The sequence below is a fragment of the Ahaetulla prasina genome, chromosome 3 (genome assembly GCF_028640845.1).
Source record: "Ahaetulla prasina isolate Xishuangbanna chromosome 3, ASM2864084v1, whole genome shotgun sequence".
NCBI classification, from domain to species: Eukaryota; Metazoa; Chordata; class Lepidosauria; order Squamata; family Colubridae; genus Ahaetulla; species Ahaetulla prasina.
In genome coordinates, this window is record NC_080541.1 from 174,711,519 (window position 1) to 174,737,841 (window position 26,323).

General features: G+C 39.0%; 1 protein-coding gene across 9 annotated transcripts in view; it reads right to left on the reverse strand.

The window, feature by feature from the left end:
* Nucleotides 1-26,323, reverse strand: part of MAST2 (microtubule associated serine/threonine kinase 2) — a 178,369-nt gene that overhangs the window by 107,680 nt on the left and 44,366 nt on the right. For all 9 annotated transcript variants that reach the window (XM_058178904.1, XM_058178902.1, XM_058178898.1 and 6 more), the window contains exon 4: nucleotides 6,115-6,146. In XM_058178904.1, the coding sequence (XP_058034887.1) occupies nucleotides 6,115-6,146 (32 nt within the window). The remainder of the gene's footprint in view (nucleotides 1-6,114; nucleotides 6,147-26,323) is intronic.

Here is a 26,323-nt window from a genome sequence, read left to right on the forward strand (position 1 = left end):
CTCCAGACGGTGAGCTGGAACCATTGTGGATCCGGATGATTGAGGGGGCCCTGAGTTAGAATGACCTCGCTGGCTGGAATCCTCCAATGCGGTTGCACAGATAGAGATAAAAGGTCTGCAAACCAAGCCCTTCTCGGCCAATGAGGGGCCACCAAGATGACTTCCACTCTGTATTCCAGGATTTTGGAAATGACCCGTGGGATCAGGATAGTGCGGGGAATGCGTACAGTAACCCTGTCAGCCAAGCACATCTTAGGGCATCCACTCCCTCTGCTCCCGATGATGGTATCAGTAGAAGAACCTCGGAACCTGATGGTTGAGGTTCGAGGCAAATAGATCCACTGACGGTAGGCCGAATCTGGTCACAAGTCGCTGGAACAAAGAGGCGTGTAAAGACCACTCTGTCAGATCTATCGTGTTGCGGCTGAGTGAATCCGCCCAGATATTCGTTATTCCGGAGATATGAGCCGCTGACAGCGAAAGTAGGTTGGCCTCCGCCCAGAGGCCGAGACGTAAGGCTTTGCGCAACAGAGAAATCGAGTGAGTACCACCCAACTTGTTGACATGCACTTTTGCAGTCATGTTGTCTGTCAGAATCAATACATCCTGACTGGTGACTAAATTGCTAAAGCTGCGAAGTGCCAAGTAAATGGCCCTGAGCTCTAGAAGGTTGATATTCAACTGGCACTCGTGATCGGACCAGCGGCCTTGCACCATATGAGTGCCCAGATGGGTGCCCCAACGTGTCAAGCTGGCATCTGTGGTTATCGTTATTCTTGAAGGCTCCCGGATACTGCTGCCCATGCATAGGGCATCGGAAGTCCACCACGATAGGGAATCCCTCACTTCCTGTGGCAATGCAACTTGTTTGTGGTCCGAGCTGCGATGACGACGTTGGTATGGTAGTAAAAACCATTGCAGGAATCTCCAGTGGAGACAGGACCACAGTACTATGCCAAATATCAATACCATTTTACCCAAGAGATGGGATAATTGTGACTATGTGACTATGTGACTATGCCTTTTACAACAGGAAGTTAAGAAGGAAAGCCTGGCTCTAAGTTCATCAGACAGAAAAATCATTAATTCTATGGAATCTATTTCAGCGCCCAGGTGCAGGGATTTGAGTGCTTGGATGAAGATTGCTCTTATCCCAATTAATGCAGAATCCGTGGGCCTAGAGTTCCCTAACGGTAACTTCTAAGTCTTGTCTGGCTGAATCAGGGGTAGTGGATTGTATAAGGATATCATCAAGATATGCCTGATGGGAAAGAAGCGAATGTGGTCTATCAGGGCCACCAGGATTTTCATAAACACCCTCGGGGCCAAAGAAAGGCCAAACGGTAGTGCTCGGTACTGAAAGTGATGTCCCGAGTATGAGAAGCGAAGGTATTGATGAAATTGGGGATGGATAGGGATATGGAGATAAGCCTCCGATAAGTCTATGGAGGACAACAGGTCCCCCTGTCAAATGCTGGCCAGAATAGAGGAGAGAGTGGACATTTTGAAACAGTGGTATCTATTCAAAGATTTCAAGAAAAGAATAGCCCGCCATCCCCCCGAGGTTTTGGGCACTACAAAAAGTCGTGAGTAGAATCTGAGTCTGCGTTCCGTCTGTGGGACGGGCTCAATCGCCCCAATTGAAAAAAGATGGTCAATTGCCGATTTGATTAGAGACTTGGTGGAAGGTTGTTGGGAAACGGGACAGCGCACAAATACCCTCGGGGCCTGGAGAGGAACTTGAGAGAAAGCCCATCTCTAATGGTGGATTTAACCAACACATCAGACGTAGTGAGGTTCCAAATGGGAAAGAAATGGGAAAGGCGTGCCCCAATTGGGAGAGAATCCACATTACTTGGACCTTCTGAAAGGTCGAGTCTTGCCCCCTCTGTATAGCCTACGGGAGGAGAATCTGGACCCCCGTCTACCCTGGAAGTTTCGTTGGGAATGACTGACCTGACCGAAATTACGCTGAGCTCGTTGTTGGTTGTAAGAGTCCGAGTTCCGAAAGGACTAAGACCTGCTGTATGGTTGGTTGCGGGAGTCGCTCTGACAAGACGTTGAGGGAAGTACTTTGCGCTTCTCACGCATCTCAATTAGTAGAGGCTCCAGTGGAGCTCCAAACAACTTGTCTCCCGAATAGGGAGAGGCCGCTAAGCGCCACTTACTACAGACATCGGCCTGCCAGTGCCGAAGCCATAGTAGACGCCTTGAGGTAACTGTGCCCCTATGGCTTTGGCTGCGAACCGGGCCACATTAAGAGTTGCGTCTGCTGAGTACTCCAGCGAGGCTCGGATCTTATTCAGGTCTTGGTGTGACCTGATATCGGAAGCTGGGATCTGTTCCTGGAGCTGCTTGAGCCAGATCAACGATGTGCGGTCAAAGAAAGAAGATGAAGTGGCTGCCCGGACAGCCCAAGCAGCCGCTTGGTGATTCTGAATAAGCATCCTCTCAGCCCATTTTCCTTGGGACATAGGGATTCTTCCGGTGGGCCCGCAACAGGTGTCGTAGAGGTTAATGCCACTATAAGTGCATCTACGGTGGGAACCTGGAGAGTCGATTCTAAATTCGATGCCACACCGTAAAGTTGTTTATCTTGCCCATTCAGGACGCCCCGATCCCGGGACCATCCATTGTCGTTGTGCTACATCCATGAACAATTTGGGTGCTGGCACTTTCTCAGCCTCCAAAGCCAGTTTCATGAAGAAGGCATTAGTTGGGTCTGATGTCAAGGTGTCCGGGGGAGGCCGATGCCCCCCAGTTTGGTAGTTGTCAGCGCTTTGTGTAAAAGTGATCTAAACATGTGTGGATTGAAGAGACCCACAAATGCAGGCTGGTCAGGGTCCAGGTCCTCATCGTCTGACAGAGCCTCATCTCTGTGTGGCTCCTCCTCGGACGAAGCTCCATGGCCCTCCAAATCCTGGTCCTGGGAAGACCTGCTTTTCTCCACTATGGCAACTTGTGGTCACTCAGGTCTGTGAGAATAGGACGGAATGCTCGGGGCAGTGCTGGGTTGCAGGCACTGAGTGAGGCTTTGTTTAATTACCTCAGAGATCATGTGGCCAAAGGCCTCTGGAATCAGAAAGTTTGGAACCTGGGTTGAAGTCTGGGTAGGAAGAATGCCTGGCACAGATTGAGAAGGACATTCTGGAAATAACTCCTGGATATTGAGAGGAGTAAACTGGGGAAGGAGCTTGGTCTGGAGCTAGATGACCTGGTGTGTGATGTTTGACAGGGTCTGGGAGAGACTGAAAAAAAGCATCTACACTGGTTGAAGAGCGCTGGTCAGACCTGACTAAACAATCCGGACACCAAGCAGCAGAAGCATTTTGAGGAAAAATTACTCCAAGTGGGCTAAGCTCCCTTAACGGAGCAATTGCTGGCCCTGTATGATGACAGGAAACGTTGTCCCTATTCTGGGACTGACCCCTGTCAATCACCCTTTCAATAGCCCTATGGCGGCGTTCTTCTGCCTTAAAGGGCTTGCTGGACTTGGGTTTGGCAGAAGGTGCCTTGGGTTTCTTTTTATGGCCAGAGAAAGTGCCCTCACAAGGGCTGGATGGGTGATTCGCCATGTCCCCAGAATGGTCTGGAGCCCATGAGGGAGCGTCCGCCATTTTGAATATGCGCTTTCCTGCCAAATGAAATTGTCACTTCAAGCTCCAAGGATTAGTACTCACGGCCCTGTTGCCAAAGGCAGGATCTGGACCTGGGGTTAAAAATATCCCTCGTGGCGTCTGGAATCAAGCGATTGCTCTCCCGGCAATCGTACGGCCAGCGGCTTGAAATAGGAAGCTCCGCACGAACTGAAGCCGCGCGCCTGACAGCGGTTAGAAATTGGCGCTTCAAAGCTGCGCGGAAAGGAGCCACTGTCCTGTCAGCTGCAGAGCCAAGCTCAGATGCTGCCGCAAAACCACCCCCCTGAAAGGGATAGTGGGCTTTAGGAGCAATGTAAGCGGCGTGGAAATAAGCGTCGCGCCCATCAGCTGCCGTAGTAAGGCTCCAAAGTCAAAAAGGAAAAGCGCCCTCCCTGTCAGGGATACTGGGCTCGGGGGAGCTAATCCAAGACGCTCACTCCAAGGCGCTCCTGGCCGGCAGCCCTACGCCGTCTGTTGAGGCCTTTGGCGGTTTCAGGCAATGGCCTTTCTCGCCAGAACGAAGCTGTTGGTAAAGCTCGTCAAATTGGAAAGGTGTTTTTTTTAAAACGATCAGAGGTCTAAGCAGGGGTAGTGTTGTGACCCAGGTTCCTGGACCCGGACTCCTGGACTCGGATGATTCAGAAAGTGAGGGAGAAGACCTGGCAAGCCCTGCTTCTCTTGGGCCCTCTCCCTCCCTGGCACCCACTCAAAGGGAGGAGGAGGGGCCGGCAAGGCCTGATTCTCTTGAGCCTTCTTCTGATTTGGCAACGCCCCAAGAACAGTTTTGGAGTGATGCAAGACTGCGCAGACGTGACCGGTGCGCGCAGCAGAAGCAGCGTTGGGATAAAGCCAAGGAATGATTGTCATGCAGTGACATCTGCAGAGACTATAAATAGGAGGCGGGACTTCCTGGTTTTTTGTCTTGGACAAAGCAATGAATTTGCGCGGGCAAACTGTATCAATGGAGGGAAGAATATATTCGTGAGTAATTCTGGCCTTATCTATAATTTCCTCGTTATCTCCAGAAATTTGGCAGGCCTGTGGGTAGACGTGGCCAGGACATTTATCTATGTAAATAAATTAGAAAAGAAGGCCTTTGACTGACTCTTTGCTGGGAGTATTGGGGGGAGGGAAACAGAACAGGTAGACACATCCAGTCCGCTGCTAGATCGAGTCGAAAAGCTGGAAGGCGGAAGAGGCGGGGCCAAATGAAAGAAGCAGATTCAGTCCTAATTGGCTAGGCATGGGAGGAACCCCAGCCTGACCGGCGTGCCTACTAACTGGGAGAATAGAACATATCAATTCAAGAGGTAACTTGACATACTGAATATTTATCTAACTCTTCAGCTAGCAAAGTTTCTTACCAGGATTTACAGTATGTCAGACCTCTAGTTTCATATCATGTTCCAATCTTTGTACCCAAATCATATAATATATCTATTACCATCCTAGTGGTTAAATCCAATTTTTTTTTACTACCGGTTCTGTGGGCGTGGCTTGGTGGGCGTGGTATAACTTGATGGGCATGGTGTAGCTTGGTAGGTGTGGCAGGGGAATGATACTGCAAAATCTCCATTCCCACCCCACTTGAAGGATACTGCAAAATCTCCATTTCCATCCCACTCTGGGGCCAGCAAGAGGTGATATTTGCCAGTTCTCCAAACTACTCAAAATTTTTGCTACCGGTTCTCCAGAACCTGTCAGAACCTGCTGGATTTCACCCCTGATCCCAGCCCACACCTCTAAGTATACTGAATTGTCCTAAAAAAACGACAAGCTAATACTATTAAAGCTGTTAAAAGTGACGCTATTAAAATTGCTAATAAAGTACAAAATCCTACAGAATGGCTAGGAAAGCCTGAGTAGATAAGGACAGGCAGGAGTTAGGCAAAATAGTACCATGTGAATAGAATGGCGCAGAAAAAAATTGTACAGGAATAAAGAGATTGCAATCAAAGCCTCAGTTCCTCAACTATATGGCTCAACTGCCTTGACATACTTATACCATCATTATTGCTCTTAACCAATATCCTTTTCTCTTAGAAATCCATTAAATTCCAATACAAACAATAAAATCAGTATTCAGATCATGATTCTCAATTACCATTCTTATTTCAGGATTAAGGCTTAATTCTAGGACTTTCATATAACCCAATTAGAAACAGAATTTTATTTCATTGCTAAGCAACCACAATGACAGATAATCTTTAAATCATGAATCTGCATGAAATTTTTGTACACTTTATATTCTTTAGTGCATATAAAATGTAAAATATTTTCATTGAAAATCATATAATTTTAGAAGTCTGCATTGTTTCCTTTTCCAATTTATCCATATTCAATTCTACAGCATCATAAACAGTGTTATAATTGTATAACAAACAAACAATCCTGAAAAATAATACAAAGCCACAATACAAATTAAACATGTTGAAAAATATGTCTTAAATCAATAATTTTAAGAAGTTATACTTACAAACTTCCTCTTCTAGGGAGACTAAGTTCTTTCTGTGGGAGAGAAAAAAAGAAAACCAATAAGATGAATTAGAATAGATTATCAGAGTTGCTTGGTGAGTGACTAGCTATTTACAGTGACTGAAATAATAAATAAAAGATAACCATGTCTAAATACAGCATTGTAAAAATGTTAGATTTTTTTCAAAGTATATATATGATTGCATTACTCTAAATGTAACTCCTGTAAATATTCGTTTTATTATAAGTATTTATATATTCTTTTTCAACTGTATCATTTTTGAACTGATTTACAACTTAAAACTACACAGCAATGTATAAACAAATCATAATAATGAATCCTAAGGCTTTCAGTGGGACTAATCTTAATGACTTTATTTCTCAAAGCAACTGAATCATTTTTCAGGTTTATGCTTGCTTTAATAAATAGAGGCATTTATTTTTTCATAAGGTCCGACACAGTTTTTACAAGTCATTTTCATAGCAAGTACAGCCCTAATACGAAATATGGAATTAAATTTTAGGGATTTTTTTTTGGTTACATTTACATGTAAATATAACATTTCACCACTAGATGGTATGATTATTCTTTTTAGCAGCTGTATAAAAAAAAGTGAAAAGATTAAGTGTTCAAAAAACAAATCTATTCAAGTTTTAAAAGTTTACTATGGAAGGGAAAAAAATCATTGTTATTTAATCTTTGAAAAATCTATCAAAATCATTTTAATACCTAATACCTGAGGATTCTTCCTCTTTGGTTAACTTTAATATTTTCCTCAGATTATCATGGTATAATTTATACTTTGAAGTCAAAGGAACCCCATTTGCCATCATGACTAATCTTGGCTAACAAGAATGATTAAGATCAACCTAGATTGCCAGGAAAATATTCTGTGTTAAATGGGTTCTCCAAGTATGTATCTTTCCTTTCTGGGAATGGTGTAAATCTGATTGTGGAATGATAGCTCCATTGCATGCATTTTCAATCTCCCTCTTGCATTAGTGAGTTTGCTTCTCTTTCTCTGCGTATATAAAGCAGCTCCTCTCATAATACTGTGCTCTCTCCCCAAAAGTGTTTTTCATAGGAACTCTATCAGAGAACACAAGTAGTTTCAACTTCTACCCACAACATTGAGAATATGTTTCTTCCAAAAATAATTTCCACCCAATAAGCTCTTCCACTGAACAAGCAAGGACAAAAAGCAGTTTTGAATCTTCTTTGTACAGGTAGTCCCCAGTTTAAGAGCAAGTTTTGTTCCCTGTAACGCAAGAGGGAGATTAAAAATGTACTGCTATGCAAGCAATTGTATTATTGTACAATACTGTATAAACAGTATAATATTGTGTCATGAACTTGAACCATTGTGTAATTAACTAGAATTTTGCTACAATAGGGTTCTAAATTATGTGTTATCCTTAAACCAGGGCATTTTTAACCCAGAGAGTTACTGTATACCAGTATTTTCAGTCTTGCTCTAGTGCCAGTCCCATTATTAACTGGCTGCCTTCTCATATTCTCTTTTCCCATGCTAGAAAGAAGAGGACAGATTAACAGACTTGGTTCTTTACAGAATAATTTAAGAAACAACAAAAGACTGCATTTGGAAGGAAAACTGCTTCAGAAAGAAAAAAAAATCTAAAGTGATTTTTTTGTTTGTGCATAAGAGGGAAAAACCATCTCCCCAGTATTGAACATGTTGTTTAGCTATGTTGCAGCCTACCAGAAAAGTAGAGACAGTTGTTAGTTTTCAAAAAAAGAGACTTTCAGGACAATGTTGGATTGATCCATCCAAATTATATTTGACTGTATTTTTATATTATGCATTTCATCCTTATTTCTTGTTATACAACTTACTGTATATAGCACTATAGCAGTGATGGCGAACTTTTTCAGTACTGTGTGCCCAAACCGGAACACACACGCGCACCAGAGCACCAGAAACCCAAAGACCAGCTGGCTGGTGCACAAGCGCACGCTGGCCAGCTGGTCTTTAGGTTTCCAGAGCACACATGTGTGCCAGCCAGCTAGTCTTTGGGTTTCCAGAACACACATGTGCTGGCTAGCTGAACTTTGAGTTTCCGGAGCACACATGTGCGCCGGCCAGCTGGTCTTTGGGTTTCTGAGCACACATGTGCCGGCCAGCTGGTCTTTGGGTTTCCGGAGCACACGTGTGCCAGCTAGCTGGTTTTTGGGTTTTCGGAGCACACATGCGCACCAGCCAACTGCTTCTTAGGTTTCCGGTGCTCTGGGGCATGCGAAGACCAGCTGGCAGGTGAGCATGCATGCACCAGAAACCAGAAAAGCAGCTGGCAATGGTGCGTGTGCCCACAGAGAGGGCTCTGAATACCACCTCTGGCACTCGTGCCATAGGTTCGCCATCATGGCATTATAGCAATAGCACTTAAACTTATATAGCACTTCACAATGCTTTACAGCCCTCTCTAGCAGTTTACAGAGTCAACATATTGCCCCCAACAATCTAGGTTCTCATTTTATCGACCTCGAAAGGATGGAAAGCTGAGTCAACCTTGAACCAGTGAGAATCGAACTGCCGAACTGCTGGAACAACTTACCTTAACTTATCTTTGCATACACATCATTTGATATGCATATTTATATTAATTTACTTTTTAGGTTTTATATTTGGTTTCCTTGCCCTTTGGCTATAATAAAGTACTGCTTACAGCAATGTTTCTCAACCTCAGCAACTTTACAATATATCAATGCCAATTTCCCCATTATGGCTCGGAAATTTTGGGATTTGAAGTCCATCCATCTTAAAGTTGTGCATTTGGGGAGCACTGCTCTATAATGTAGTTTCTACGCTTACTGGCAGTGGTTTTCAACTATTTCAAATAATCTCAACCTAATCAAAAGAGCATAAACTGAACAGGAACCTTTGAATACAATGCAATAATAACCGAACAAGGGCCTTTTAAAACCATATTTCACTGAATATTTTGATGATATCCTGTAATAATATGATAAACCCTTACATTCAGTTTGAGAACTAAATCAAATGTATTTATTTCTTATTCAGAATCTGGAATATTTTAAGTTTATCTGTTGAAACTACACTTGCTCAGAGGTTTTCAGATTTTGCAGATGAGAGAGTTTCTATCTTGAAATTCTTGCTGATATTGGCTACTAAGAGTCTACAGATGATTAGCCTTTAAATAGCAGCAACAGCAAAATAAAAATGCTGAAAATATCTTATATCACCAATATTTTTTCCCATAGCACAATAATATTCAGAAGTCTCAGCATATTTAGAAAAGGAAAGGCAAAGCTCCAGAAACTATTATTTATGCTACTGCAGCATGTGATATGACTAGGAAAAATAGAATTTATTTATTTCTTACATTTCTTAAATATACTGTACGTATGAATAGGAATCAGCAGGGAAATTAGCAGGCAGCCTAATGAAGCATGTATAGGAAGCCTGAAAGCCATTTATTAATGCTATCCAAGTTTATTCATAACTTTACACTTGTCTTCTGCAATAGTATACCTGAAAGAAATAGATTTTTTTGCAAGCTAATAAAATACAATCAAATTGTGGCTACTATATTTAACCTAGAATTTACTGGTGCAGTAATTTTATTCAGTAGGGAAAAATTTGATTAAATATATTGATTATGCTTAATAAGTACCCTCTCCTAAATCTGACACACAAATTAGGGGTAAATATCAAGGCACACTATAGATTGTACAAGACAAGTGTACAATCTATTTTTAGCACTTTAGTTGTTAACATAAAGAATATTATTTTCTTCATTTAAGTCTGTATGTCTGCAAGTATATAACTATGTTATGGTCGAATCCGCAATTATTCTAAAAAACTTCTTCCTCCCAATATCATACAAAACTATTTTCCTCCCTCTTACAACTCAGTCATATTCCTTGTCAATAGACCTAAGTAATCTGCTCACATCAATTGCCCAGTTTGTCACACTCCAGTCAGCCCTTCAAAATGAATCAATGCTTCAAATTTGCAATTGCCCTGGAACTTTTAAGATGGATATATGGTATTCTAAGGGGCCTAGTGGTGCCAACACTCACCTCCCACTTGGAAGGTTGAAAGTTCAATCCTAGGTAGCAGCAGATATTTCTCTCCTAGGGTGCCAAGAAAAAAATATCTGCTGAGAACTACACATGGCATCAGGAAAGGCATCCAGCCAGTAAATGCTCAGCTCCATCCAGTCACCCTGACTCTACCTCGAATTAAAGAATTACAGGGTCATAAAAAAGGAGTTTAATATAGTATTCTATGCAGATCAACAAGTGACATGGAAACAATTTTTTAAATTTAAAACTGGAATCACTTTCAATTTCAGCATCCTATGACTGGTTTGCCCTTGAGATGCTTATTTGGTAAAGCTACCAATACAAAAGATTATTCCCCCCAATTCTATTGTAATTAAAAATATAAAAATAAAATGAAACATATCAGACATAATAAATTGAAGATAATTTCTTTGAAAATACACATAACAATAGAGGAACTCAGGTAGACTAAAATTACACAAGTTTTCATTCTTCTTTGTGTGTAAGAATTCCTAAAAATCATTAGTGAAACCAGTATTAATATTTTTCAGAAACTTTTAAACAAACATGCATTTGCCTTGAATAAAGGATGATTTCCAAGACTGGCCACACATTATGAGCATAAGAATTCTCAGTGCTGCTACATATATAACTGAATCAGTAGTGAAATCCTCCGTGGGGTTGCCACTGGTTTGCTGCCCATGCATGCAGGGTGTATGCTAAATGCACGCTGCACACACGCATGCACAATGCGCGCTAAACACACACTGCATGCACATGCGCAGTACACACCAAATATGCGCTGTGTGAGGAAAAAGAAGCCGTTTGAAGGTAAGTGGAACACTGAGAGGGGGAACAGCTGAGCCGTGCGATTTAGATTCACTAGAAAACAGGATTTCCTGCTTTCTAGTGAATATAAATCGCGCAGCACAGCTGATTATCGGAAATATCGGTCCGCATGAACCGGTAGGTTTTTTTTTTTTTTTACTACCGGTTAATTTTCGGGTGCTGTGCAGGAGGTGTAAGGCGAGGCGCTGCCACCCGAAAACACTGTTGCTGCGATATCTGCTGTCTCGAATCGCTCAAAAACATGATGTTCTTTTTTTGCCTCCGCACGCCCCATTTTTAGAATTGGGGAGGCAGCATCGATCTCCAGGCAGCTGAGATTGCGGCAACAGTGTTTTCGGATTGAAGCACCTTGCCTTAAACCTCCTGTGCAGCACACAAAAATGCAATGTTCTTTTTCCTTCCTGATTCCAAAAATGGGGAGTGAGGAGGCAAAAAAAAGAGCATGTTTTCAGGTGGTTCCAGGCGGCAGAGATTGTAGCAACAGTGTTTTCAGGTGGCAGCGCCTTGCTTTATTCCCCCTGTGCAGCGCCCGCTTCGCCAACTGAGTCCTGACCTCCATGCTTCCCCAGGCTGCTTCCAGAATCAGGCTCTGACCAAGGAAGCAAAGGTGCAGGGGGCTTGCTGGCACCGTGTTTACGGTGCTGGAAGCCTGACATCATTTTTACGAGATGGCAGTGTCCAGAAAAACTGAAGTCCTGCTTCAGGACTTGCTGCGAGAAAGCCAGGCTTTCAGTGCCTATGGCTATAGGTAGGAAGACGAGAGCGTCTTGAGAATGGAGCCTTCGGTGCCAAGTCTCCCTTCTGCCCCCATGAAAATCATACCCCACCCCACCCACTCCAGTTAAATGCGCATAGAGTGATAGGGTTTGTTTTAAACAGATAAAAAGATCTGTACTGCTTCTTATCAAAACCCAAATGGAAGTGAGGATCCCTGCCGCCTGGAACTGCCGGAAAATGCGACGCACAGAGGCCAACAACCTCTGAAGAGTGGGGGCTGGAGGATGGGCGGGGCTATATTCAGTGTATAAGATGCACCCAAATTTTCACCCTCTCTTTTTGAGAAAAAAATGAGTCTTATACTCTGAAAAATACAGTATTTCCTTTTTAGCAAAACCAAACCCATTGCGAGCCACTTGTTCCTTTAATGACCACCACAATAACATTCATCTCCAAAAATGGTTGTAACGTCAGTTCAGTCATGTGATTGACCCATTTTACACCTGTCACAATGTACAGTGGGTAGGTTCCATTATGGTCATAAGTCAAGGACTACCTATAGTTTAGTCTCTCTTATCATCATATGATATAACTAACAACACTGGTTTCTCATTTTAAAAATGCTACAGTATAGTATTTGTCTAAAGAAACAGTTTAATGACTCTGAAATTTTAAGTCTGATAAGGGGTTACATTATGATAATCCATATGAAATTTTGAGAAGTTCTACATATCTCAATTATGACAAATATCTATAGCCCTTTACAATTTCATTTAAAAAATATCATTTAATATCTAAGGATAGTTCAGCTCCAAATTTGGTAAGGATCACAATCTCACAATAACATTTTTCTGCTTTATTCCTGGCTTTAATAAGCACATGAAGCCAACGGAGTACAATGGGTTCAAAAGGATAATATACGGTGTACCCTTTGCAGCCTTTGAAATTCTCTTCAATAGGTATCTTTTGCAGATCTAACCATGTAGCAGTTGAATGACAACTGCCAAATATGAATTTTTCAGCTTTGTTTTTCTTAGGAAAATTAAATATCCTGGCCTCACCATTCACATCTCTTTTTTTCACTTGTTTTTTTCAACTAGATAAAGGAAAAGGCTGAATTGGGTTAAGGTACAGAGATGAGAGCGAATGCCTCTTTTGTAAATATTCTCTCTGGTACAATACTATTGCCTCCACACTTCTTATTTTATCTGTGGAGCAGACATGTGGAAAAAGTACCTTTATTAATTCTGGATTTGATTTAAATACCTAATGTCTTCTTTTCTTCCTTAACACTGTTCATCATTCATAGTAAGTTTCCAGTATTATTGAATATGTTCTTTCTATGCATAGATGAATATCTGCTTTCTCAGTCCAATATAATTCAATCTGCTCATGTTTTCTTTATGAATCACTGAAATATCTTGATTAGATTTTGAACATTTTTTACCTAACCAATTTGAATTCTAGAGTCAATTAATATGCACTTTCTCCTCCATTCCCCCACTCTGTTCCGCCAGGGAGAGAAATCTTTTATTTAGGAAAAGTGGGTAAACAACCAGAAGAAGCCAGGAAAAGTAGCTGCAGCTGGGAATTATAGCATTTGTATTCAAATCCTACACAGTATGAGTGCAATCTTTCCCAGACTATGAAGAGCTTTCATTTTTACTAGAAAGCTGAAAGTATCTGCAGCTGACTCCATCTGCAAAAGTTGAAGTCAAGTATAAAATCCAATTCAAATTAGTTGCTAATCTGGGCCAAATAGTTTTTCAAACAGTAGTTGAACAGTAGTTATACCTCTCCCTCCTCTGTTCAAGACAATATCAAAGCTTGACGAGATCATCCAGATATTTGACAGATCTCAACTCTTCTTTCATCCCCACTTTATTTCATTTATCATGTTGTACTGCATTTTAGAGTTATTTTTCCCCTTTACACAGAAAATGAAGCTATTAAATGATCTTCAAACAAAGCCAGGTAACACATTGATGAGCAGATTTATTTAGCAAATCTAATGCATACAATCAGTCAAGAACACAAGGCAGACCCAGAAGACAGAGAGAGAACATCAAAGACACTTACAACAACATCAATTAACAATGGTTGAAGCTGCCAGAAGAGCAAGAGCCAGAACTCTGTATCTCCCTTGATATCTGAAGGTAAATGAGGAGGAGGAGGAGGAGGAGGAGGAGGAGGAGGAGGAGGAGGAGGAGGAGGAGGAGGAGGAGGAGGAGGAGGAGGAGGAGGAGGAGGAGGAGGATAATGCATAGAAGTTGTTAGCAAAAGAACCAAAGAAACCAACTGTTTGTTGCTATCTAGTGGTCATACAGATATTTGCAGCTCAGATCTATTAAATTAATGGGCATATAACTCTTTCTTTTGTTTCCTACTGTTGGTATTTTTGAACTACAGAACAGTATGAGAAATTGTAAAAAGAAATATGACTGGTAGGAGCAGCTCAATGAAAATCAGTATCCCTATCCCATAGAAGATTTTCATTAGAACAAACCCTTCCATTAATATAATCTCATTATCAGGCAGCAATATAGTCTAGCTAGCTTTATGCAGATTTTTTAAAACCCTTCTAGCCACAAAACAATAATACCTGCCATTTAGATGAGTGAATGCTAGGAAGAAAATATTTTTAAAACCAAAATACTATTCCTAAATTGTGTTGTCATAAACGATTCACTTCAAAAAATAATGTTCTGCAAAAGACACAATTTAATTGAAATTAGAGGCTGCTATATTGATATTTTCAGGAGACAGATGACATATGGTATAAATAGCTCTGAAAGCTTCATTTGGGAAGTGCTTCTTAATCAGCTGAAACATATGGATATTTATAATAACAAGATTGCAATGGTTGCTGCTACAGCACTTCCCTCCTGAGCTTATTTTGTTTTTATTTTATTTGTATATTCAGTTAGATTCACTGGGGAGAATTAATTTTTATTTTAGTACTATCGTCTTTGGCTTTCATTATCTAGTTCTGTAGAAACCATTTGTCTGTTCTTTAGTGCAAATTATTTTTCTTTTCAATTTCAATAAAGCTACCTATCCAGAACAGCTTTTCTAACACAATATCGAGACGACTATGCAATTTAACTGTTTGTGTTATTGACTAATTAACTGCAGCTTGATGGGAGTTTTCAGCTTGAGTATTTTTTTGGGATTTTGCTTCAGATTTTGAAACCATGAAATTACTTGAAATTGTTTCTAATTTGCAGCTGCATTTCCTCCTAGACTTCTGTAAGAAGCAAATAAATCAATTAAAAGAACTGATTTAAAGAGTGAAAAGAGGTTTTTAATCCCAAAATCAGACACTCATGTGTACGTTTACATGTGTTTGAATATATATCTGTGTGTCTGTGCATGCAAACACAAACAAAAAAAAATCATTTCCCCAAAGTAAGAAGAGCATCCCATTTAAAAAAATTCAAAGTCATCCTTTGAAGTTAAAATGACCAGAACAGAAGTGATAGAGTTTCTAAATGGGCTGGGATTGCATGAATGAGCACTATATTAAAATAAATTATTGATCTACATTTCTTTGTTACCAATCTTTTGTTCAGCACTACCTTGTGGTGAATAAAAGCAATAAAATATGATTATTTTTCCATTCTTACTGCATTTGTAGATAGCTGGCAGTGTCACTATCTCTCCTAGGTACAGAGGACCAGATGACCCATAATGTACTACTGTGAGGTGATTTTGAGGCATTTATCAAATAAAGTCCTATATAGGCACAGGGACCAGATTACTTGTAGGTCACCTCTCTCTGATTAGGTCTATCTTTTTCACATGTTCCAACAGAGTGGACATGTTTCAGGTTCCCTCTCTGAAAAAATCCCATCTAATGGGATTCAGGAAGCATGAAATTTTCTATCATGGCACCTCTCTTACAAAATAGCTTCCATTTAAACCAGACAGTCCTGACTCCATTAATCTTCCAGAAAACCTTGAAATTCTTGATTTTCCCTCAGGCACCGGGGTAAGATGTCAGTAGAGCTCAATATGTGTGATTTGATTTTATTACAATTTTTAAGGACCTCAGCTTTGTTGTAAAGCATATTACTTTTATATTTATATGGTATTGCAAATCATCCAGTGTCACAAGACTGAGACAGGCAACAATATAAATTCTATAAACAGACAAATATATTATCAATTTATCTTGCAAATTTAGATCATTCCATAAATCCCAATTATATCAATACAATTAATGTAACAAGAGTCATCAATGCAAAGTGTCAATTAAGAAAATATATTAAAACTTACTTAAAATATTCTCTAAAGTCTCCTGTACTAAAACAATTACTTAGAAATGCAAAGGATAAAAAAAACAAAAAATCCCTAATTCTATTCACACTATCTTTAGGTGTTGTATTTATATCAAAGATTTCAAAGCAACAAACAGATGTTGTATAACATCTAAGGAATGACCAATTTTACAAAGTGCATAATAATGATGATTTTATCAGAATCCAGCATTAATTACCAAGTTAACCCATAAATTTATCCCATTGGTCATCATACGTGAATAAATAAATAGTAAGTTTAATTCATCAGTTGATGGAATGTACACAGTGTTAGTTATTCTGTGGGATGGTTAATATCTAGGAACTTCAAGGTGCAGCAGATCTTTTATTTGAGAAATGTATGGAGAAGACATTTGAAAGCAGGATTCAACTCAGTAGTTTTTAAATTTCCATTTCTAATGCTATTAAATATTTTAAATAAAGCAAGCTGCTTAAAAGAAAATGTTGTATTAAAAATTAATTACAACTTGCTACAGCATTCCAAAATCAAAAAATAAAAGTCAGCATTTGTAAGAATCATGCATTATGATCCAATACAAATTAAAGAGAAAAATGCAAGATATTCAATTTGGACAAAGTTACGTTCAAAGCATTAAAAAGTTCAGTAAATATTATAAATCTAATATCCAATTACTGGAGGATTCTTATTGATCATCTGTCACAATACTCTCTACTTATGACTTAATGAGAATCAATTCAGCAAAGTTGGCAACTACTCTTTGTACTGGGTTTTGTTTTGTTGTATCTAGAAGATGGGAATAAAGTTTTCTCTTCCATTCAACATATATATTTAAAAAGTCAATATAATGCATTCACTAAAAGCAATGTTTACAACTGATTATATTCTTTCTGTATTAAAAAATTACTAAAAGCTTTAAAGTACAAACACAAATGGAACATTTTAAAGGGCAATTTCAGACCCAGTTTAGCAATGCTGAAAAACGTTTGGAGGATTGTATCCTATTATAGGAAGGAGTGTGACCAAATTTTGGGTCCTTTTAGTGGGATTGTTGTAACCATAGAAGTGGGGACAAGAAACCTTCCTAAAATTTCCATTCTCATGACCAAGAGACTGAATATGGGCAAGGATGCACTTTCAAATCCTGCCATTTTGTCAAATTTCTGTACTTGATTTCACAATGCTAGAAAGCCAAATGCAGCCCATAAATTCTTTATCTTTACTTTAGCATTAAAGTACAATGATATATTAAATAGCCAGGTGCAGATTTAATATTAGCAATGTCTTAATCAAAAATTCAGAAACCTGTTTTAAATGCACTCCCTCCTGCTTTTCAAGTATCCTTAATCTTAGTCATTATTGGCTTTTAAGTAGAGTCAAAGTAAACCCAAGAATGCTCTTGTACACACATAATTAGCACTACATGATTTTTTTTTGGTAGAACAATTACTACCAGCTGCTTATTTTCAGAAGCAGGACATAACAAAAATAATGCTATTTTAATAGAAATGGGAATTGTCAATGACCCAGCGTATTTTGAATCACAGAAATTTACTTCAGGATTGGGGGAAAAATAGAGTAACCACTGAACAATAAATTATAAAGATGTTTCTTTAAAAAATAGATTGATTTTTTTAGAATTTTGTTTGTATTTGTTGAAGGACTGAGAGATTTTGGAAACATATATCTAAAAACCACATAAAGATAGTCTTTGCTTACAGACCATTCACTTAGTTACTGTTTGAAGTTCTGAGAGCACTGAACCAATTGTATTTATGCCAGGTTCTTAAAGCTACAGCCACTGGAGCGCCTTTGTGATCAAAATTCAGGCATTTTGCAGCCCACCTGCATTTATGACCACAAGGTACAGTTTATTAACAGGCCAGGTGTGCTTCAGCAGCAGCAGGAGCAAAAAATTGGTGAAGGGCAGATAAAGGCAGTGGAGTGCAGGGTGCCAAGGCAGCTGTAGCTGTATCAGCCATGGCTTTGTGTTGCTGGGCCAGGCTGGGGCAACTGGGACCTAGATGCTAGACTGGAGTACCTGCAGCTTCACAATGGGCCAGGCTGGGCGTGTTTCATCAGCAATGGGATGAAGAAGATGGTAAAAGTCAATTGGAGCTGGCAGGGATGGTGGATGTAGAATATAGGGTCACTTATATACCCTTCCACCCTTGGCAGCAATCACTTAACTTCCTGCCAGATTTCTGACTTTCTTGTTGAAAGAAGAAATCACAAGGAGAAGCTTGCTTAACAACCTGTAATTGTTGCTTAATGATTGGAATTGGGATTGCCAGGATTGTCACTGTTAAGTGATGTGGTCACATGACTTTATGCTTATGACTGCATTGCTTAGCAACGGACATTCTTGTCCCAATTACTGTCATTAATCAAAGATTAGCTACAGCAGCAGTCCAAGAATTTTGCCTTTGAACCATTTCACCTGTTTGATGGGTCTGGTATTTATTTAATGACTTAACCAAGCTTCTATGAAAAAAAGCAGAACTTTTGTTGTTTTGGTAGTTTATTTTGAGGCACAGTCTATCATAGTATCTTAAAAGCTGCTAGAGACCTCTCCATAACTCAGTTCTGAAACGAAAGCAGCTGCGTCATATGAACAGAGAAGAACAGGAATTGGCCATGGGTGAGGGATTGAGGGTGGAAGCTTGGATTGGCAAAAGCTATAACAATGTTACTAATGTAAAGGTTAAAAAATGGGGTTAAAGGTTAAAAAATTGGGGAAGCTGTTTAACCACTTTATGAGTCGAGATAGCCTGTAAGATCACTAAAATTAGCACTTTTAATCTGCATAATGGTATTCAGTGTAGCTGAATAGTCAAATTAAGAACATGATAATCAATGAATTAGCATAACTACAAATGAGGGTGGTGCATTACTCCACTCTTGAATGCAAAAATGAATAATTCCTTCTCTAAAAATGCTAAAGGTATTGAAATAGTTGGATCTTTTTTCCATGTGTAATAGCCATGCTACAAAGCCCAACAATATTGGACAATTGTTCATAGTAGAATAGATTTTTAAGGTTGCAATTCTATTATAAACTCATATAACCTCACTAAAACATACCATCCCTACCATATATACTGTTACATGTGGGTTTATGCCATATCTGAAATTTGAGTTACTTATTCAGAAAACTACAATTTTCATCATTGATCTAATCTTTGGATAAATGTTTAAAGTTTTGTTATAATTTTTACTGCATTAACCAAGTATGTTCAATATAAGGGCAACAGTATCTTTGGTTTTCTTATATGTTCTATATATTCTTACTTATATTTTACATTCACACTTTTTAAAATGTTAAGCTTAAAAAAAATAAATGGCTAGATCCATAATTCCCTCCAATAAAGTTACATCTAATCCGAAGCAAAAAAAAAAAGGGATGTTGGCTTTACATATTCCTTCTTCCATAGCAACAGTACCTTTATTGTCTAAAAAGTTGACTTGGAGGGTTAGGGTTAGGGTTGAAAGACTTCAAGAATAATGCTGGTTGTAGCAAAAGGGGGAGGAGGAGGAAAACTTTATTTTATTTCCTTTATTTCTCCAGCAGGAAAATTATGCCTCTCAGCTGCAGCCATAAATAGAAACCATTCAAGAGGTGTTAATATGAGTGCAATTCAAATTATCTGTATTGCTTTTACTTTATTACTTTTCTTCCTTGAATCTCACATCTAGGCAGCTTGTTTACTTTCTCAGGTTGGAGCTAAAACAGGCTGCACATATTACAAAGTGATATACATGAAATACTGAACATACAAAAGAGTTTCTCATCCCAATATGTAAGAAATTAATATGATTTTTATACCATTACTGCATTTACTGTATTAATATCTTAATACAGTATGCTGTACATTTTTTTCTTTAAATATCCCACAAATGTAACAACATTTTATTCCATGTTACAGCAAGAATTCACAGATATTTTATTTATTATGCTTCTCCATCATCTTCTGAACTCAATCAAGCACAACACTGCTTTCTGAAACATTAGTATATTCTCACTTCTATAAGAGAAATGATTCATACTACTCCGTTTCAAAGAAATATAGCAGCTTAGCGTGCCTAACTTATTAAAATCTACATATTGCAATGGCTGGTATCAGATCACAGTACAAGTAGTCCTCAACTTACAACATTGACTTGTTACAAAAGTACTGAAAAAAAGTGACTTATGACCATTTTTCCCACTTATGATCACTGCAGCATCCCCATGGTCATGAGATCAAAATTCAGATGCTTGGCAACTGACTCATACTTATGATAGTTGCAGTGTCCCGGGGTCATGCGATCCCCTTTTACAACCTTCTGACCAGCAAAATCAAACCGGAAGACAGATTCACTTAACAACCGTGTTCCTAACTTAGCAACTGCAGCGATTCACTTAAGAACTATGGCAGGAAAGGTCATAAAATGGGGCAAAGCTCACTTAACTGTCTTGCTTAGCAACAAAAGTTTTGGGCTCAGTTGTGGTTGTAAGTCGAGGACTACCTTTACGTGACTGTTCTACTACTGATAAAAAAACAAAATGAATTTGTTATATTCAAAAATTGGCTCTACACACCACAGTTTGATAAAATAATATTTATGCCTCCTGGAAAGTTGTTATCCTGTATCTATACCAAATTACAAATTAGGTAAAGTATAAGCATTCTTTATTTAATGATATGCAAATCCCATTATATTCTAAAACGGCAGGGAGATAACAAAGGTGTTTTTTTTTAAAAAAAACAACAACACTAAACTTGGAAGTTCTTCCTAGTCATGCAATGTGTAAACCCACAGAAAAAAGTTGCAATCTTTTTGGAATAGAGTTGGGTTATGTTTAAGAAACATATAAAGCAGAGGAGTTTCAAAAATGTAACTAAACTACCAAGAATGTCTATCTGTGTCCATAAAATTACAGCTATGTATATGTGGGTGTGTTTTTTTCCAAGAGGCTTTTTAGAAAAACTTAGGGGTTATGAAAGGACATCAGCAGTTTGTGTGTGTATGTATATAATGAACGCTTCACTGTTTCTTATCACTAGCACTTCAATATCAAACAAGTAACTCCTTCCTCTTTTAAGTGTATTCATTTTAGTCTGTACTAGTTTTTCTTTGATCCATACTATTGGCAACAAAAGATGAAATAGATACCCAGATATACAAATCTCAACTTTTAACAATTACTTATGCCTCTTCTACTCAAATAATAAGCTCTGAATAAACTCCGAGCCTTTGATATGATAAATACAACATAATTATGACATGATGTTTTTGATCAAATTCACAGCCTTTTTATATCAGGACACGAAATAATTTGTATAGAAGTTTTCATAATCGGTACATGAATTGACCAGCAAGCAAGCAGAAAGGTAAGACTGCAAGATTTACTTTTAAGATAGTGCAAGTCTGTAGATATACGTAGATACAAAAATTGACAACACCGCCTTATTTATATAGCAATCAGGAAATAAGTTTGTTATCTTTAAATAAGAATAATATTAGACCAAAAAAGCTCAAGAACATTCTACTACTAGGTTAAACAAATAGCGATAGGGGAAAAAAGCTAGAGAATTTTTAGAAGCCTGGCACTCTGACAAATTAGCCATCAAAAGACACACAGACATAAACAGTATCTAAACCAGTGGTTCCTAACCTTTTTTTGGCCATGCCCCACCTAAGCGTCTCTAAAATCCTGATGATCTCCTCCCCCACCCCCAACATATAATTCTTGCTATTCAAAAAGTGAACTCCTACTCACATGGAGGAAGCCTAAAAGGCCATTAACTTGGTTTAAACAAGGTTCCAAATTTCCCCCATTAAAAATCAAATTGCCCCCCTGTGAGGTATAGGCCCCACGTTGGGAACCACTGATCTAAATAATACCCCATGAAGGAACTGCCAAACAAGCTAACTGTAAATAGTCCAAACGAAGAACTTCCAAGACTACCCCCACCAACACTGACAGGGGCAAGCACTAGAATATAAATTGAGAGCAAACTCCCTAGTAGCACTGATGTTACCTACTTCAGACAATGAAATATCTGCAAGAAAACAACCAAGCTCAGAAAACACGAAGGACCCCTCATAGTAATCTTACTGGTATAATGTCCAGTTTTATCAAAAAAGGCAGGTTATTACCTACGACGGGTTTAGATTCAAAAGAACAAAGGCTGACAAGAGCTGCTGCTAAACGCAAGGAACAAGAGATGAAGGCACAACAACAACTGGCAACTACTACAACGGAAACAGTGGGAGGAGCAAGGCCTAAAGTAAAATGTGATCTGCGGCTGGTGTTCCAAAAGTTTCCTTCGGCCGATAATGGCAATTAAACTATTATCTTGGAATAGGCCTGAATTCACCGCAGAAGAGAAGGAAAGTATTTCATTATTTGAAACAATTTAAAAATGACATTACCTGTTTACAAGAAACACATATTAGATCTTGCTAAATGTTGGAGATGCGATCGTGAAGATGCTACTTATTACCATTTGGATTAAAGTATGGTGGATCATGCAGAATATTTTGAAAAGAAGATTAAGTTTACTCCGCAGTTCTTTCTACTAGGAATAATTATGGACTATACAGCTATAGAGACTAAATTGATTTTGAACTTAATAACAGTCGCAAGACTTTTGATTGCTCAGTATTGGAAGAAAGAAGAATTACCTACAATCGAAGAATGGACACTCAAAGTATCAAATCTGGCAGAGATGACAAAATCTCCGCTTACTTGAAAGACTATACACTAGAAAAATATATTTTAGAATGGAAAATGTGGATTGATTATATTCAAAATAAGTATCAGATAAAAAAATACCGAATAGCATATGAGTAAATTTAGGAAATATTTTGTATTAGATATATTTTTGAAGGAGAGGGGAATTGAGAGTGTGACTAAGTGTGGTGTGACTAGAGATTATAATTTAGGAATTATTTTGGATTATGATTGTTAGTTTTGATACCCTGCATTTTGTTCTGGGAAGTCGGGGTGGGGGTAAGGGGAGGGAATTGGGGGGGGTTTTGGTAGAGATGGAGTGATGGTTAATGTACAGGGATTATTGAAGAAATATAATTAATGTAGGGTCGGGTCTGCATAGTTACCATTTTAGAACGGTGATGAGGGAGAAAAGAGAGAGTAGGAGGTAGGAAAGAGGAGAAGAGGAAGGAAAAGGGATAGTAGAGGGAGAAGGAAGGTGTAGGGTGGAGGGAGGAGCGGATGTAGATAAGAGAAGGAGAGGAAGGTTTGGAAAGTAAAAGAAGGTAGAAGAGGGAAGAGTGTTAAAAAGGGTGGTGGTGACTGGGCAAGCCCGACTAATTGTATATAACTGTACATTGGATGAATTATTTGATATGATTGTAAAAATAAAACTTTTATTAAAAAAAAAAAGGCAGGTTATTTATTTCCTTATCATATTGATACTACCCAAGAAGTTTGATTTTATATAGTCTAAACATGTTTAAGGGGACACGGTGGCTCAGGGGCTAGGACGTTGAGCTTGTCGATCGAAAGGTCGGCAGCTCGGCAGTTCGAATCCCTAGTGCTGCCGTGTAACGGGGTGAGCTCCCGTTACTTGTCCCAGCTTCTGCCAACCTAGCAGTTTCAAAAGCACGTAAAAATGCAAGTAGAAAAAATAGGGACCACCTTTGGTGGAAAGGTAATAGCGTTCCGTGCGCCTTTGGCATTGAGTCATGCCGGCCACATGACCACAGAGACGTCTTCGGACAGCGCTGGCTCTTCGGCTTTGAAACAGAGATGAGCACCGCCCCCTAGAGTCGGCAATGACTAGCATGTATGTGCGAGGGGAACCTTAACCTTTACCTTTAAACATGTTTAAATACTGCTTTCATGTGATACTTCTTAGTATGTATTTTCTTTTCCAAGAACAAAACTGGAGCAAAATTGCAAGTTCTCTTACATCATCTTCATTTTGTTGAAACAATATGCCAGACAGCCTTTATCTTATTGAAAAACCAAATAATGTTAGAAAAGTCTATCTGCAAAAGCATCATCTGTTGTACTGCAATAATTTGATTGCAAAAAAAAAAATCAGTAAAATGAGTCACTGAGCAGCTTGATGAAAATTAGATAAAATAAATTAAGCACTGTTACCTTTTCCAAACATCTAAGCTCCTCCCTCCCTCCCTCCTCCCTCCCCCCTCTCTCACACACACATTCTCTAATCAATTCAAAATAAATTTACTGAATAAATAAAGAAGAAATGCAGCTTAGGTAGCAGAAAATTAATTTGTATCGGAGAGGGTTTTTTCAAAATATTAGATCTGAATTTAGTTAATTATACTTCAATTACTTGAAAGTTAATGGAACAAGTTACAGGAATAAATATAGCTTCACAGGTTCTTAGGTATGATTATTTTAGTTTAGCAAATTTAGAATATTTAACACCACGAATTCTGTTACAAGCATTTGCAGAATGCTCTGAAATTTTAATATTCAATCAGTTACAAGGAAAAGACAAAGCTTTTTTACTAGGCTAAACCATAAACTATGAGTCAACAATATGATGCTACTAAGAAGATAAGTACAAATGGTCTTAACAACAACCACTCATTCAGCAATTGTTGAAATTTACGATAGCACTGAACCAATAGTACTTACCACCAATCCTTCTACTTACAAGGGTCACAAACTTCCTGTGATCACGTAATTGTTATCTGGGCACTCAGCACCCAGCTTGCAATCATAAAGTCACAGCATCCTGCGGCCAGTTTGCAACCTTCTTTGCTGGTTTGCTACAAGCAAAATAAATGAGGACGCTGGCAGAAGACCACAAATGGCAACCAGGTGATGTTGCATTTAACAATACTGCGGGATTTGCTTTGCAACAGCAACCATAAATGCCAGAATTTCTGGCACTAAGCAAGGCAGTCACCATGCTTCATAACCATGATGCTTAGCAATGGAAATTCTGGTCCCCATTATCAGGGTTATTCAATAGATTAGCTAGTAAGTAAAAGAAAAGGGCTTATAACAGTAAATCCTAATTAGGACAGCAATATCCTAATCCTAATCTCATTTAGAAGTCCATTCAGACATACTGAAATAGCTTAAACAATGCTACACTTGCATCATAATAAATGACATATTGGTGACTTATGAGAAACTATATAACATGCTGTCTCTCCCTGAACTGGCAAAAAAAAATAATGGTGAACTGTGCTGCCTCCCTAAATAAGCTACAGTACATCAAACAACAGTCAAGTGCTCTTCTCACTACAAGATGCAATATTGGAAAATGCAGCAATGGGGTGGATCCTTTATCTTCCCTTCTTTTCCTACCCAGTGCTGCCTTCTGTCAAGTAAAACAACTACCAGTCTTTCTCCACTGATGTGACAGGAAGGGACTAGGAAATTTTAATTCTCAATTTCATCCTGCCTCCTTCAATATTTCCATCTTCAGCCCCATCTTATAGGATAAGACAGGACAGGACAGGACAGGACAGGACAGGACAGGACAGAACAGAACAGAACAGAATTTTATTGGCCAAGCATGATTGGACACACAAGGAATTTGTCTTGGTGCATATGCTCTCAGTGTACATAAAAGAAAAGACACGTTTGTCAAGAATCATAAGGTACAACATTTAATGATAGTCATAGGGTACAAATAAGCGATCAAATCATATTAGGAAATAGTTAATATAGATTATATACAAGCAACAAAGTTACAGTCATACAGTCATTAATGGAAGGAGATGGGTGATAGGAACGATGAGAATAATAATAGTAGTGCAGACTTAGTAAATAGTTTGACAGTGTTGAGGGAATTGTATAAGGTTATATAAGGTTGTCAAGACATGGTTTTCACTGGTATATCAACTATTGATTCGAGGCATTAAACCCCACCACACCCTTGTAGGTTAAATAAAAACAAGAAAGTATGCTACAGAAGCCAAAGTTACCAACTTTCTCATAGTCAAGGCAATTGGGAGGAAGTGTTCCTGGGGTGGCTGCCAAATGTGAGAAGGTATGTGAAGGTGTGTGAGTGGTGGGGGAAGGTGCAGTCTAAGTGTAGCAAGGCTCAGGGAGGGTGCATGGAAAGGGGAGAATTACCTGAGCAACTTGCAACCCTCCCTGCTAGCTTTCCTATTGACTTTGCTTGGGAAGTCGGCAGGGAAGCTCGCAAATCACAATTATATGATCATAGGTTGCTGCAACTGTCATTAAGCGTGGGCAAGCTGCCATGTGCCCAGATCGCAATCATGTGACCGCAGAAGTGCTGGGATGGCCAGAAATTTAAGGACCAGTCATAAGTACCATTTATTCAGCACTGTTGTAACTTCGAAAGTCACT